The 17,128-nt window shown below is 40.7% G+C and overlaps 1 protein-coding gene and 1 long non-coding RNA gene across 2 annotated transcripts; one reads left to right on the top strand and one right to left on the bottom strand.

The window, feature by feature from the left end:
* Positions 1-627: 627 nt before the first annotated feature.
* Positions 628-4,857, bottom strand: LOC115101794 (urokinase plasminogen activator surface receptor-like). Its single transcript, XM_029621267.2, has 5 exons — positions 4,750-4,857; positions 4,299-4,406; positions 4,019-4,165; positions 2,560-2,670; positions 628-1,443 (listed from the first exon to the last, which is right to left on the bottom strand). Exons 1-5 carry the CDS (start codon positions 4,793-4,795, stop codon positions 1,241-1,243), a joined length of 615 nt encoding a protein of 204 aa, XP_029477127.1. The 5' UTR covers positions 4,796-4,857; the 3' UTR covers positions 628-1,240.
* Positions 4,858-6,044: 1,187 nt separating this feature from the next.
* On the top strand, positions 6,045-16,806 carry LOC115101957 (uncharacterized). The gene is made up of 2 exons (XR_003859384.2): positions 6,045-10,958; positions 11,498-16,806. It is a non-coding gene; the product is annotated as an uncharacterized LOC115101957 (long non-coding RNA).
* Positions 16,807-17,128: the final 322 nt, after the last annotated feature.

Raw genomic sequence — 17,128 nt, 5'->3', positions numbered from 1 at the left:
AAGGGCATTTAACATATACAGCATTTACACAAATGATTGATGATTGGCTGAAATGAATTGATAATAAGAAACTTGTGGGAGCTGTTTTGTTAGACTTAATCATAATCTGCTGCTGGAAAAACCTATGTTATTGCTTTACATCCCCTGCTATATTGTGGATTGAGAATAACCTGTCTAACAGAACCCAGAAGGTGTTTTTTAATTGAAAACTCTAGCATAATCCAGGTAGACTAGGGTATTCCATAGAGCAGTGTTCTAGGTCCCTTACTTTATTCAATCTTTACTAATGACCTGCTACTGGCACTGAGTAAAGCCGGTGTGTCTATGTATGCTGATGACTCAACATTAAACACATCAGCTACTACAGCAAGTGAATTCACTGCAACACTTAATAACAAAGAGATGCAGTCAGTTTTAGAATGGGTGGCAAGTAATAAACTAGTCCTAAATATTTCAAAAAAAGAAAAGCATTCTATTTGGGACAAACCATTCACTAAACCCTAAACCTCAACTAAATATTGTAGTGAATATTGTGGATATTTTGTATTTTTTATTCTTTGCCTCATTGAACTAGGAAGCAGGAGGTTGTGAGAATAAAGAGTCAGCTCATCTATTCAGTCATTCATATACTTTTCATATTTTTTTAATTTACAGAATTAATCTTGTTTATCAAGCAAACACATTAACACTGTACACATCCAGTGACATTTTTAATTTCAAGTATATTTCTGCTAGGTAAAAAATGGGATTCAATAGCCTTTTATGTTATTCAGAACGTTAAAAACAGGTGAAAGCTAACAATGCCAATGATTTGAAGCAATGTACCACACTTGCTTAGATTGGCAAATGCCTCACCAAACATACACGCCTCACTGACTCACAGGGCCTTGAGGAGAGAAGAGGATGGGTGTGAGTGTGTGTAGGGGTTGTAGGATGGAAGTAGGTGTGGGTTGTTGTGGGTGTGTATTTTTTTGCGAGAGCTGTCCCTAAAATGAATTGGCTATAGTGCGTTCCACAGGTGGCTGCAGCATTACGCTAGCGGGGGTGAAGGGGTTGAGTTAACCCTACATAATGTGACGCCCCAAGGAAGCATCCAGTGAAAGGGGCTATTCTATAACATTCATTATTAATACACACAACAGGTAGATAGTGGAGACTGGGGCAGTGGTGTGGGGAGATGGGGGGGGACAATGACAGGGAGGCTCCTGTTACGATGGAGGTGGTGAAGGCAAGGTGTCTCTCAGTAGAACAGGGTGACAGAAACCATGGATGTCACCAGGATCAGGAGGCTCAGTCCGATGCTCTGGGCGTTGTTACACAGGTTGCCCTCGCAGCAATTCATCTCCGTGCTCATGGTGGACCCCAGTGCTCGTGACACGTCTCCCGTACAGATGGTCTTGGAGGCACATCCCTTCATTGATATCTTCTCACCACCCGTGTTTACTAGCATCACACACAAGAAAATGTTACTGTTATTCACAAGACTCAATGCTTCCCAAGTCCAGTCACCTCCTGATAAGTGCACATTGGATAAAACTTTCAGCCTATGGAATACTCCGGCAGGTGCTGATTCTGTAGGTACCAGATTACATTTGGACCTGGTGAAATGTGAAGATATACCGTCCACTAGGGGCAACGTGAGTGCCTATTACCATCTAGTAGGCTTGCTAGGGTGTTGTGATGGGGGATAGGGTGTTTAAGCCGCAAACTCCGGCTCCGAGGGTCGTGTGTTCAATCCCAGTGCAAGGAGCTCGTTTTTGTTTTAAGGCTTTCCCAAACCTTAACCAATCTGAATTATTACATAAACCTAAGTTTAGCCCTATCCTTAACCATTGGGAATTCATGCCTAAATGTACATGTTAGTTTCACTTTTAAGGAGTTTCACTGACAGCTAAGATACATCACCACGTCGTAATTAAAACATTGGGCCATGGAGTAATTTTTTTGCTGCAGTTAGGCCACGGTTGGAGGATTATTTGGAGATTGGGAAATTTATCAGTGCAGTGCACACTCATTTAAAATACTTATTTATGCATTCATTTGTGGATATCCATCATCCATTTCGTATGATATGTTATGAATTACAATTCCTATGATATGTTACAAATTGCCAAATGTAAGATATGTTACTAATTCCAAAATATTTGTTGCTAATATTAGCTATGTGGCTAACGCTAACATTAGCTAGCAGTAGGGGTTAGTGTTAGCGGTTAGGGTTATCTAAAAGGTTGGGGGAAGGGGTAGCTAACATGCTAAGTATTTGCTAAGTATCTAAAATGCTAAGGTTGTAGGTGATAAGATACAAACGTGCAACCTTTGAGTTGCTAGACGTTCGCATTATATGCCCACCCATCCACTCCAACCAACCACCCTCCTTACATTTTTGCCTTACGTAACCTTCTATCTGATGTAACTATACCAAACATAACATGTCATACTAATTTGAGTGTCCTGGATTTACGTTTACTATGTCTAGTCTATGAGAGCGTTCTGAGAGACTAAAGGAAGAGGCTTTAGGAATGTAAAAAATGTGCAGATAACGTTAATCTGAAACACTACCTGTTGTTGAGATGCAGTGGTCCTCGTCTCCCAAGCAGCTCAGAGTGCTCATGCAGTCCGTTCCGATACAGGTGAAGCATGTCTTGCCATTAGGAAGGCCTTTAGTGGGCTCTAAAGGATAGGTGATTGCACTTTTCACTCCCAGCTCACCACAAACCAAAATCAAAATAGATTCATTCTATTCCTTATAATAGCCTATTCAGTGGCGACCTGTTATTCAGAACATTTTTTTTGAGACCCACATTTTTTGCAAAAAAGTAAAGTTGGAAATAAATTTGTAAACAAATGCATGCATGTTATTTTGGCATTAATAGGAGTATCATATCAGTTTGCAAACAATGTAAAAAAAAAAGATATATATCATTAAGTTAATAAAGCCGCCTACAAACATGATCTTGTTTTTGTTTTCTTTAGTAAATCAGCTCCAAAATGCATGTGTTTCAGCCTAGATCCGTGCTTTCCATGGTGGTGGGGCAAGCCAGCAATGATTGGTTCAGTGTTCTGTCACTCATGGGGACACTACGTCACGGCCAAGTAGTAAGGGTAGACATAGAAAATTGAAGCCCTTTGGCTCCTGCCATATAATTACATTAGTAGTGCCCTTCCAATAAGGCTCAAGGTCATTGGCCACAGAAAAAATGATGCCAAATCATGTTATATGTACAGTACCTTTGATTGGACTGATCATGTCACCATCTTACTTTCAAAATCCTTGCCATATGTCATATGAAGAGAAATAATGAAGAGAAATCATGTCTGCTTACATGCCCCCTTTATTTATCATATGGTGCTGACTTGGTGTACAGGAAAAACACTGTAAGAATGGCCCATGTTCTGAATTCTGTCCCTGTACATTTCAAAAGTACTGAACAACTAGTTATATTGACTATGTCAGTCCTGGCTCGCTCAAAATTATCCCCTTGTCGTCCCCTTATGCCATAGTTTGTACATCTCAATTGTCAGTAGGAACCACATTTGTTTAAGCAAGTCAGCTTTATTAACTATGTTTTTTTAAAGGCATTAAATGAGGCTGATGGACTGTTTCCCTGCCAGACAAGGCTCCGCTGGCTTTATGTAGACCTAACAGTTTGTGGTCACCCTTATAGTGCAATTAATGTATTGTTTGGAGTTGTTGTGTAGTGACTGCTTGCCCCACCAAGATGTACATGCTAAAATCGCCACGGAGCCTATTTAAATTATTCATCTTCCTCTATGTTGAAAACACGTGGCAGCCGTTAAATAATTAGCTAAATACATCGGTTGGTTGTATTTCATTTTAGGGAGACATACCAATTTAATAATTGACATACTCTAGTTGATCAACTCAAACTTTCCTCGTGGAACTATCAATTAAAATGATTTTTTTCAATTCAGCCTTTCAACATGCTATTAAATTGAATGTTTTAATAGTAGCATTTATTATAAACTAACAGCCTATAATTCTCATTGAGATAGTTACCAGGGACGTTTTGGGAGTTGCAGAGGTCCGTATTGCAGCATTTGCTGGCGATCGTTGTGCGCGTGATTCCGAAGTTCATTGATGAACTGAGACACCCAGCAGACACCGCGCAAGACTTCGTGTTGATATCCAATATTTTTCTATCACCTGGAAATGGAAAGAAGAGGTCGAGGCAAGCAAAAAAAACACACAGGTTAAAAAACGTTAAAATTTTAACCTAAATATTTGTTTTATCGTTAGGCTCAAATGTATGACCTAAATTAACCCGCCATTAATTTACCCGCATAGGATATGATCCACGAGTTTCCACATTGGCCTGGATTAAGACAGTCAATCTGCTTGTTGGTGCATGCTCCTGGTGTGCACTCAAAGCATTTGAGGGAATATGCTGAGAAGGTGAAAAATTACAGCATCCGATTATTTTAAATTATTTTTTATAAATGATCAAGGAGATAATAGACTAAAACGTGGACAATGTTTTCTTTGGTTGAAATGCATTTGTCATTCAAAAGGTAAATTGATAAATTCTGTTGAAGTTATTTATTGCTTCATTTTAGTAAAACTGTGGGCTATAGGCTAAACTGAAATTGCAAAAAAAGTTGAATAATTGCTGAACTTGATCTTCAAAGCAGAATTAATACATGGGTTCTTGCCATATTTAGAGATGTTTTAAATAAATTATAATCGAAATGCATGTTAACCGTAGGCTATAACCTAAATAGTCATCTTACCTTTGGGAAGAAGCACGCACACGAGGATGGGTACAATAAGGTGCATTTTGATTTGGAGCTGAAGGAGGTGAAATGATATAGGGTGTGTCGAGTTACAGCATTTATCTGTTATCATTTAGAGGTGTGGTTTGAATACAGTGTTCTGTTTGCCCAACACATACCATTTATAGAATGTGGTAATGTTTTGAATTTTCATATTTGTTTTCTGTGGTTTTACATCCTGTAATTAAAATTCCTTAACTTTTTTTCACTGCTTGGTGTTCTGCAAAACCTTCACAATTTCAAAATAAATGTCAAATTAACATTATTTTCTGCCTTTTTGCATAGTGCACCTTTAAAGTAATGTTCTCAGATTGTTACAAGAAAGTTAAGAAACAACGTTCTTCTGTGGGAATTTCAGTACTTCAGCATAACATTTCCTACACATTTCATCGTGGTTCTATTTAAAATAATGTCTCAGAACGTTCAGAGAATGTTAAGAAAGTTCTTCTGTTAGAATTTCAGTACTTCAGCATCACGGTTTTGGCAGGTTTTACTCATGGCTCTATTTAAAGTCATGTTCTCAGAACATTAAGAAAACTTTATATACATTTTTTTTTGAGTGAACAATGCATAACCAAACTAATTTCCATGTGTCCTATTTTTGATTGGAGTTCAAAACCATTAACCGAAGCTAGCAGTGTTATTAAAAGTATTTTTGAAACATTTTCACAGGACATTATTGAATTACTTTCAAATAACCTATCATATTCGTTCTCAGAATGTTAATAAAAGCTCCCATGAAAACTTACTCACAACAAGTAAGTTCTCAACATCTCTGCCTCATATTGACACAATCACTGTTTGCAGCAACTGGTTGTGGTCTGCCTTCTGTGTCAACTTAAATCTGTTTTTTGTAACTATTTTTGCAAGTGTTCTGCATACCCGTCTCCCTGAGCATGGTTATGCCCATGTATGGAAACAAAGCCGCCTATAGGCTGTTTGCCTTGTGCCTTGAGGCTGACAGCTGTTCATCATCCAGACAAGAAACACAGTAGTAAGTCTAGTGAACCTTGACTGATTCAGATTTTGCTGTGTTACAGCCCGAATTCAAAATTGATTCAATATATTATATCTATCCACAATACCCCATAATGACAAAGTGAAAACATGTTTTTAGACATTTATTACAATTTATTGAAAATGAAATACAGACATACAATTGAAGTCGGGAGTTTACAAACACCTTAGCCAAATACATTTAAACTCAGTTTTTCACCATTCCTGACATTTAATCCTAGTAAAAATTACCTGTCTTAGGTTAGTTAGGATCACCACTTTATTTTAAGAATGTGAAATGTCAGAATAATAGTTGAGTGATTTATTTCAGCTTTTATTTCTTTCATCACATTCCCAGTGGGTCAGCAGTTTACATACACTCAATTAGTATTTGGTAGCATTGCCTTTAAATTGTTTAAACTTGGGTCAAATGTTTCAGCTAGCCTTCCACAAGCTTCCCACAATAAGTTAGGTGAATTTTGGCCCATTCCTCCTGACAGAGCTGGTGTAACTGAGTCAGGTTTGTAGGCCTCCTTGCTCGCACACACTTTTTCAGTTCTGCCCACAATTTTTCTATAGGAGGTAAGGGCTTTGTGATGGACACTCCAATACCTTGACTTTGTTGTCCATAAGCCATTTTGCCACAACTTTGGAAGTATGCTTGGGGTCATTGTTCATTTGGAAGGCGCATTTGCGACCAAGCTTTAACATCCTGGCTGATGTCTTAAGATGTTGCTTCAATATATCCACATAATTTTCCTGCCTCATGAAGCCATCTATTTTGTGAAATGCACCAGTCCCTCCTGCAGCAAAGCCCCCCCACAACATGATGCTGCCACCCCCGTGCTTCAAGGTTGGGATGGTGTTCTTCGGCTTGCAAGCCTCCCCCCTTTTCCTCCAAACATAATGATGGTCATTATGGCCAAACAGTTCTATTTGTTTCATCAGACCACAGGACATTTCTCCAAAAGGTACGATCTTTGTCCCCATGTGCAGTTGCAAACCGTAGTCTGGCTTTTATGCCGGTTTTGGAGCAGTGGCTTCTTCCTTGCTGAGCGGCCTTTCAGGTTATGTCGATATAGGACTCGTTTCACTGTGGATATAGATAATTTTGTACCAGTTTCCTCCAGCATCTTTACAAGGCCCTTTGCTGTTGTTCTGGGATTGATTTGCACTTTTCGCACCAAAGTGAGTTCATCCCTAGGAGACAGAACGCGTCTCCTTCCTAAGCGGTATGATAGCTGCGTGGTCCCATGGTGTTTATACTTGCGTATTATTGTACTCCTCCAATTGACTCAAATTATGTAAATTACAGAAGCTTCTAAAGCCATGACATAATTTTCTGGAATTTTCCAAGCTGTTTAAAGGCACAGTCAATTTAGTGCATGTAAACTTCTGACCCACTGGAATTGTGATACAGGGAATTATAAGTGAAATAATCTGTCTGTAAACAATTGTTGGAAAAATTACTTGTGTCAGATTTTTGGATATAAATATGAACTTTACCGAACAAAACATACATGATCATCAAAGGTTAGTGATCATCAAGATCATCAAAGGTTAGTGATTAATTTTATCTCTATTTCTGCTTTTTGTGACTCCTCTCTTTGGCTGGAAAAATGGCTGTGTTTTTCTGAGACTTGGCTCTGACCTAACATAATCGTTTGGTGTGCTTTCATCGTAAAGCCTTTTTGAAATCGGACACTGTGGCTGGATTTACAACAAGTGTATCTTTAAAATGGTGTCAAATACTTGTATGTTTGAGGAATTTTAATTACGGGATTTCTGTTGATTTGAATTTGGCGCCCTGCAGTTTCACTGGCTGTTGAAGAGGTGGGTCTAGCGTCCCAAATACCCTAGTGAAGTTTATGCAACTGCTGTTTCAGATCTTCAAAAAACTTTACGGAAAAAGCACACCATGCTATAATCTGAGTACAGCGCTCAGAGCCCAAACAAGCCATACAGATATCCACCATGTTGTGGAGTCAACAGAAGTCAGAAATAGTATTATAAATATTCACTTACCTTTATTGATCTTCATCAGAATGCACTCCCAGGTATCCCAGTTCCACAATAAATGTTTGTTTTGTTCGATAACGTCCATAATTTATGTCCAAATACCTCCTTTTTGTTCGCGTGTTTAGTTCCAAAATCCAAATTGATGACGCGCAGGTCAGGCGAAAAGTCCAAAAAATTCATTACAGTTCGTAGAAACATGTCAAATGATGTATAGAATCTATCTTTGGGATGTTTTTAACATAAATTTTCAATAATGTTTCAACCGGAGAATTCCTTTGTCTTCAGAAATGCGATGGAACACAGGTCGCTCTCACGGGAGCGAGCGTGATCAGCTCATGCCAGACACCTGACTCAAAGAGCTCTCCTTCCCTCATTCTTCACAGTAGAAGCATCAAACAAGGTTCTAAAGACTGTTGACATCTAGTGGAAGCCTTAGGGTGTACAATATGACCCCAAAGACACTGTATATTGGATAGGCAAACCTACAAACCTCAGATTTCCCACTTCCTGGTTGGATTTTTTCTCAGGTTTTTGCCTGCCATATGAGTTCTGTTATACTGACAGACATCATTCAAACAGTTGTAGAAGCTTCGGAGTGTTTTCTATCCACATCTACTAATAATATGCATATTTTAGCTTCTGGGATTGAGTAGCAGGCAGTTTAATCTGGGCACCTTAATCATCCCAGCTACTCAATACTGCCCCCAGCCATAAAAAGTTAACATACAGTATGTATCTGACTCAGGTTTGTTAGATCTCTCCACTGTAGTAGCTGATTTGTGATGAGCTCCACCCCCTGCTCATGGCATATTCTGCTCCCAAGTGCTTCAATTTGACCTGCACCTGGTTCAACGCGTTCCTCCCGAACGTTAACTACTTTCTTTCTCTATTTATTTAGTTTATTGATCACAGCAGGATGTGACTATCACTCACATAGACTTCTTGGCATGGTAAATGATGCATGATTCAATTCCTGCTGACTAACGTGTATTGATCTTGTAAGTGTTTGTATACTTTTCAATACATTACACTAAAAGGTGTGGTCTCCATGTTTCCAAGACTTATAGCTAAAAGTCTTGAACTTGTCTCAAATATATCTGTTCTGACACAAACCTGTCTTCTCTAATGGGTGAAGATTTATGCAGTTTCACAATAAATGGGAGTTTTCCCTTCTGTTCTCGATCCAACAAGGATCATTGAGGTTTCGAATAATCTAATAATATTTCTCCCAGAGATGTCATGAGCACTCAAGAAATCTGACCACCCATGTAATCAAATAACAATAATTGTATATTTCTGGACAAAAAGTAAAGTGAATTTAAACACTTCACCCTAGTTGTTCCTGTAAGTCACTCTGGATAATAATGTCAGCTAAATGACTGGAATGTAAATGTATTTGTCCAATAGAACAAAATTGAACATGTGCAAAGCATACACAGAATATACACAGTATTGCATCCTAATGAGTGATGAAGGGACACATAAAAATGGAACAGGAAGCCAAGTAACACAAACGCAAACAACACTTTGCCCCTGAACTGAAGGTAATATGTAAAAGATTTACAAATGATTTGGTTGGTGATAGTTTGTCACACTGCTGTTTTTACATTCACTTTCTCTGCAAATGAGCCCTTAAGTTTATATTCCTTTAGTTACATTTCCAGTCAATGTGACAAGCCCTACTTTTGAATTGAGAAACCCTGACCAACTTTCATTTCTTCCAATGTGTGGTCTATAACCCACGTGTATTTAAGATTCTGTTTCTTTAAGTTATGTTTTGTGTCATGAGCCTGTTTCACAACTTCCTGCAAAAAATAGCGGGCTCTGTCTGTGTTGCTCCTATTTGTTATTGTTTGAATCCGGGAAGACGATCTGGATCCCAGTCAGAGGAAAACACCTCTTTTTGCAACCCAGTCTCTAATTAAGGATGTATTATATTGTAACAACCCTGGGTTTATAAGCGCGGATATCGGCTGTGCCACTTGAGCATGCTTTTTGCGGTCTATCAACTGTGCCCCAAAAGCATGCTCAAGGGGCAGAGTCACTATCTGCTCTTATAAACACAGGGCCTTTACACAGCTCCCTCCTTTCATAGAGCGTGTCATAGATTGCAACTCAATGTCTTACAGGAATGGCTCACTGGCCAAGCACACGCACGTTCGTGGATTAGCTAACTTGCTTTGGCTGACGTTAGCTATTAGCTGTGTACAATGCCAGAGGATTGTTTAAAAGAGAAACTCACATATACTACTATGAGATAGTACTCCCTTATTTATGTTTATCATCACCTTTTATAATGACAACAATGCCTTGCGAGCCGGCTTACATTTGTAGTATATCATAACATATATTATTTACTCATAGCCTAGCAGAGTGGCCTGGAACCATATAACTAAAACACATCCCATGACTGAGACTTAGGGGGCGATTACTCAAACATACTTCTGCATTAACCCAGGCACATTCTGTCCAGGTCAAAAGCACATTCTAACCACAAACCAACTGTAAAGCACCAAACACAATGGTCGAACTGAAGTTATCACATAAATCCCCACCAAGGCAGGGAAACTCCCTAGCCTAAAGCACCAACGCTTAGTCCCAGTTCCCCCTATTGCCCCCTAACTCATGGCCTCTTGACACATATCTTGACACACACATTGACACGCACGTACAGTATAGCGCACGAACACACACACCCCACACTCATTTCAACTGACATCCCTGGACACACAAACCCCTTCTTGGACCACAGTCAGTTCCAGTTCCCCTTTTCTCAACCCCTTGACACACACAGACACACAGACATCTCAACGCACACACACCCCACACTCAAGTCAACTGAGCTGGGGCCAGGATCAGACAACTTCAAGAAGCACCAATGGGGCACTGGCAAAGGGTCGGACAGGACCTGCCTCCAACCTCCACCAACCAGTCAGATGACAGAACTACAAGAATCAACATACGTCATTCTATGTTTAAATACCTCTGCACACTCTGTTTAGGGATCCTTTTTCAGCTGACTCCTTCTGAGCCAAATGAGAGGATCCGTGCACGCTTTGTATCAGATATCTTTACCTTTAATAAACCTGCCTTGAATCATACCATATCCACCTGGTCCAGCGTCTCAACTTGGTCTCTCTCCTCCAGTAACAGTACGTCAATCAAACACTTTTCCAGTCGAAGCACTGTTTCCTGAAGCATTCTGCCCTATTCTGAAATAATTCTCTGGGTATACCGTCATGCTGTGGATGTTTGGTCAGGAAGTGTCGTTATGTGAATTTGTTCGTTTTGATTGACTCATTACTCATTACTCATTTACCAAAAGATGGCACAGTGATGCCATCTGTTGGTAAATGTTCATTACTGCAACTCTTGTGTTTTACCGGGGTGCTTGAGATACCCGGATGTGTTGTGATGTACTGAACAAGACTGGTTACTCGCATCAATGCCTCTGTCTCGTCATTTAACATTCAAACGGATACAGGATTAGTCTATAGTTGACAATAATAATGTAATTGAATGTGCTATAGTATAATTTTTTCATTGATGAAAACAATTGTAGATGGGGATGGGTAGGCTACTTCATTCAGTGAATACTGAATGTATTGCTATTTCTGGGAGTATGTTAATGTCATATTTTCAGCTGATGAACTATGGCAATGTCGAACTAATTTCTAAATCTTTATTTTAGTCAAGATGCGATGAGACAGAGTAACCAATCAGCTTCACTGCAGATGTTCAACCCACCACCCCCACTGCCCTCCCTCCACAAGTAGCCACATCCTCTTCTCCTGTTCAACTACTTTGTCACCACACTAAAAATTACTATTCTTATACCCCTGTGCCCATTTCAGTGGAACATGATCCATCCAAGGCCTCAGCTGGATGCCTAAAATGTGAGAAATTTAAACAAGATAGTAGTGTATGTAGTTCCAAGAAAACACACGAGTGCCCCTCTGTGTCAATGTTGAAATGCCACACATGGAATATGTCAAAGGAGATAGTGATATGAGTGAGATCATATGAAAATAAAGACACCTTCGGATCTAAAATGAGTGTGGGATGCCCTCGTGTCTCATTTTTTGTCATTGCTGATGAAAATTGATGAAAGAGAGGAATGCAGCTAAAAAATAAATGTACTTTTTTTAAATTCCGTTTTGTACTGTTGAAAACAGGATGTGGGCAGTAGTACCCCAAATATGTATTTGTTTGTTTCATCGATTCCACCCCCTCCCCACCAAATACTGGTAGTTATTTTAAAAACCTGTGGAACCACAATCTGGTGTTTAATATGCTATTCTTTATGTTTTGCTGTGCTTTTCGCAATAAAAAATAATTTATACTTTCATCATAAAACAAATGCATCACACCACTCTGTCACGCCCTGATCTGTTTCACCTGTCCTTGTGCTGGTCTCCACCCCCTCCAGGTGTCACCCATCTTCCCCATTATCCCCTGGGTATTTATACCTGTACTTTCTGTGGCTGTTGCCAGTTCGTCTTGTTTGTTCAAGCCCACCAGCGGTTTGTCTCAGCTCCTGGTTTTCCCTCCCAGAACATTTTACATAAATGAAAGTGCTGAACAAAGTCAAATTGACTGCAGAGTCAGTTTCGCAAAATACCTTGAGCACTGTTAAGTCTCTGAATTGTGAAAGACAATATTGAGAGGGTGCTCATCTAATCCACAACTTCCTGTTTTAAAGAAAAGCACATTTCATATAAACATCTCAACTGAATCCACAGCATAACAGCTACATTTTATCCATCAACCTAACATCTCAATTACATTTTTGTATTAAAATGTTCTACATCAAAAATGGACATGATCTCAAAGAGATAACATTGTCGAATTGGTAAATACACTTTAGAATGTATGTTATCCATTATCCCTAAGGCATGACACCTATCGATCTAAGTAAAGCCAAATGTTGGGGCTTGAATTATGCCTTCCACCATGAACTTCTTGAATTGTTCGTAATTCTGGTGCATGGGTAAACGCATCACAACTCGCAAGTGTTTGCCTCAGGGTAGACCTTGTGTTCAGGCAGGAACTCTAATGTTGGCTGTGTGTCGAAGCCAAGTGGGGGTATTTCTTCTGCTCCTGACACAAATTGGAGGACCATTCCACATGTAACTGGTGCCCCGGGTCCTGTAAATTTGACCAATCCGTTTCAAACAGGGTTAATTTAATCTGAACATCACTTTATTGATACATTGACAATGTAGTTGTATCCAAATATGATATGTTTTCTCAGACAATAGCAATCATGAATTTACCATCGATCTCTAAGAGGAAGACCTCCAGCAGATTAGAACTAGTTCCTCCTGTCTCCTGCTGTTAGTACCCGCCGGGGAGCGTTTGGTAGGAACAGCTCCAAAAGGTCTTCAGATGTCAATAGCTTTGTGACACCAGCTCACGAAGCATGTGTGGGTGTGCCCTCAGACATTCTAGAAGGTCAAGGGTCTTCAGCAGTTCTGTAAATCTAAAACAGGAATTTTTGATGGTGAATCCAAAAGATTACCAAATATTTAACAGTCAGTTCTACATAACTACTTTATTTTTCTCCTGTACTCACTGCTTAATAGGTTCCTTCAGTCTGTCAGTGAGAAATGCCTCTGTAGTTTCTTTCACAAACCTGTATCACTCTGTCAAGCTGGTAAGGTATTTGTACACCCCCAGCATTGTGAATGTGTCCATTGCTTCAAATGATGTCAATCTGGCCTCTTCCAGGCTGGCACCGGCTTGTATATGTGAAGGAATGAATTCCCTAGGTTTTATTACCTATTAAATATATACTTTAGGTAACCTTTCTTACACTGTAATGTTAAAAAAAGTTCTCATTGAACTGAACCTTTTTGAGTGCGTCTCAGAAGGTATCCTCCATAATGTCCTCCAGTCCAGGCGGGGGGGGGGGGGCAGTGCCAGCAAAGCAAACGGAATATCCGTTCACTCAAGAAAGGTGATGCTGCTCCAGCTTGCACCAGACAGACTGCCACCATTGCCCCCAAAGTCTGGTATTGGCCAGTCTCGCGTGCTACAGAAATAATAAAAATAATAACGAAACAAACAAATATTGGATGGAAGACAGGAAACGTCATGATATGGATCATATGATATGGATCATACGATATATATACATATATATAACATTAAACCAATAATCATACACAAATTTCAGAGGATGATTTGCTTTACTTTGAATGATTGGCAACACTTGATGGTATAGGTATGATGCTTTGTAACATGAGCATAACAACTGTCATTTAATGCACATTCAGAAAGAAGTGTACCATAGCTTTGGTACAACATTTACATGAAAAACACTGTCTTTCTAAGACAATTCATAAATCCACTGCTGGGTAAATTAGATTCTAAACCAAATTCAGATCCGTAGGTTTAGAAGCTAAATAGGCATTTAACTGTAGTTCCTCTTAATAAGTGTTGAAAATATCAGCTTTATTATGTATTGTAATTGAATAATGTACATACCATCTCTGTTCAGCTCCAGGGATTTGGAGTCCTCTTGCCCAGTGAACAAGCAACTATTTCTGATCTCCCTTAGGAGAAGGCAGGCAAGCTCTCGAAGTGGTACACCATCAGATGGATTCCTCCCCATACATTTGTGTCTACAAACACTATGCTTAGCTTGCAGGTGGCGTCGAGGATGGCAGGACCTGGCTCTGAGAAACATTTACCATATTGGCCATATTGTTCTCTGTCCACCTTTTTAGCCAGCCTGAAGAGCAGCATCTTCAGAGAATTTCTTTAAAATAAAAACATAAAAGCAAACATTATTAACCCAAAACATAGATCTCGCAATTATTCAGAACTTTTGAATGGTTAATATCAAGCATACTCTTCATCAGTGGATGCCAAGGCAGGTGGGGACCTGGTGAGTGTAGACACTTGTGAGGCAGGTGGGGACCTGGTGAGTGTAGACACTTGTGAGGCAGGTGGGGACCTGGTGGGTGTAGACACTGGTGAGGCAGGTGGGGACCTGGTGGGTGTAGACACTGGTGAGGCAGGTGGGGACCTGGTGGGTGTAGACACTGGTGAGGCATGTGGGTGTAGACACTTGTGTGGCAGGTGGGTGTAGACACTTGTGAGGCAGGTGGGGACCTGGTGGGTATAGACACTTGTGAGGCAGGTGGGGACCTGGTGGGGGTAGACACTTGTGAGGCAGGTTGGGACCTGGTGGGTGTAGACACTTGTGAGGCAGGTGGGGACCTGGTGGGTGTAGACACTGGTGAGGCAGGTGGGTGTAGACACTTGTGAGGCAGGTGGGGACCTGGTGGGTGTAGACACTTGTGAGGCAGGTGGGAACCTGGTTGGTGTAGACACTTGTGAGGCAGGTGGGGACCTGGTTGGTGTTGACACTTGTGAGGCAGGTGGGAACCTGGTTGGTGTAGACACTTGTGAGGCAGGTGGGGACCTGGTTGGTGTTGACACTTGTGAGGCAGGTTGGGACCTGGTTGGGACCTGGAGGCTGCTTAGTTTTGTGTTGGTTTATTTTCCTGAAAAACCACAATACTTTTCAGTGGTTCTCAAACTTCTCTGCAACCCCCATATGTTTCACAATGTAGTAGTAGCCCAGAAATAGCTAAACAAATTCACCAAGTATTGGCCTTGATTAGTAGCTGATAAGTTTAATCTATTGTAGTAACTCTGTAATATATAAAATACATGTAACAAGGTGTCCCTGAGGTTTGACAACCACTGCCCTGTGTTATTTTTTTTCAGATATAAGCATGAAGGAGCACTAGTACTTATGATGTCAGATTGTTGAATCCGTCTAAATGTGAAAGTAGTCACCTCCACCTGATCCTCAGCCAGCCAAATAGTGAAGAAAACCGCATCTTTAACAATCCCGCTGTCCTCCACTGTTCCTGCCTGGGCACGTGTGTAACTGGTGGATGAAAGTATCAGGGGCCCCAACGAACATTACTATGTCCTATAAGCATTAAGAAAATTGCACATTAACAAGTTTAATGAGGTCCAAGACTTTTCCCGAGAGAAAGCGGATATTATCTTGTTGTACTGTACCTGAGAAGGTTGAGAGAGGAAGAACCTCTTCCTCTTGCTTCCTCCATCTGCGTACTTGATGGTAACCAGTGTCCCCTCAGCTGGTTCAATAATTTGTGCAACAGCATGAATCCTTTCAGAAACAGTCTTTAATGACAACGAATCACAGAATAAATATGTCCCCATGTGCAGTTGCAAAATGTAGTTTGGCTTTTTTGGGGGCGGTTTTGGAACAGTGGATTCTTCCTTGCGGAGTCCTTAGGACTCGTTTTACTGTGGATATAGATACTTTTGTACCCGTTTCCTCCAGCATCTTCACAAGGTCCTTTCCTGTTGTTCTGGGATTAATTTGCTCTTTTCGCACCAAAGTACGTTCATCTCTAGGAGAGAGAACACATCTCCTTCTTGAGTGGTATGATGGCTGCATGGTCCCATGGTGTTTATACTTGCGTACTATTGTTTGTACAGATTAACGTGAGAGGCAGCCCCAAACATGTATTGGGAGGGGGCACACGGGGAGTGTGGCGAAGTCAGGTAGGAGACCTGCGCCAACTCCCCGTGCTTACCGTGGAGAGAGAGGGCGTCCTACTGGTCAGGCACCGTGTTATGCGGTTGTTAGAGGAAATTATAAGTTGAGATGATTAATTGTGTATACATTATTGATTAGAACCATTTATTCTAATACTATTATGTTATGGTATGAAAAGTAAAAGTTATTGGTTAAGCTGTTACTGAAAATGTAAGCAGAACGAATTAATTGTCTGTGCCTCCTGGGCGGTTTAAGGGGTAGCGATGCTATGGCTTGTCTGACAGATAAGAAATGTCTGGGAGACGTTCCAGGCCTAATGAACAATGGGCTCTTGTGAGAATCGGAGAGAGGGGGGATAAACTGATGATGTCATGTTCAGTTTATAACCTGTGGAAAAATGTGTATGCTTCAGTACTCTCTGGAATTAAACGCTCTTACCTGGCTTTTAAGACTGGTCTGGATCTACTTCATGCATAATTAATGAACTTACACATCATTAATGAATTAGAAACGAGTGCGAAATTGGTTTTGGCAATTAAAACAAAGGAATTTAGAATTCCTCTATCAGTGGTGGAGCGCACGGTGTCCCCAGTGCGCGTGCTTAGCCCGGTGCGCTACTAGAGTGGGCATCGAGCCAGGTGCCATGAAGCCGGCTCTGCGCATCTGGTCTCCAGTGCGTCTCCTCGGGCCGGCGTACATGGCACCAGCCTTACGCATGGTGTCCCCGGTTCACCAGCACAGCCCAGTGCGGGCTATTCCACCTCGCCGCAC

The sequence above is a fragment of the Oncorhynchus nerka genome, linkage group LG3 (genome assembly GCF_034236695.1).
Source record: "Oncorhynchus nerka isolate Pitt River linkage group LG3, Oner_Uvic_2.0, whole genome shotgun sequence".
NCBI lineage: Eukaryota > Metazoa > Chordata > Actinopteri > Salmoniformes > Salmonidae > Oncorhynchus > Oncorhynchus nerka.
Note: the sequence above shows the minus strand (reverse complement) of the source record. Positions and strands in the feature narration are given on the sequence as shown.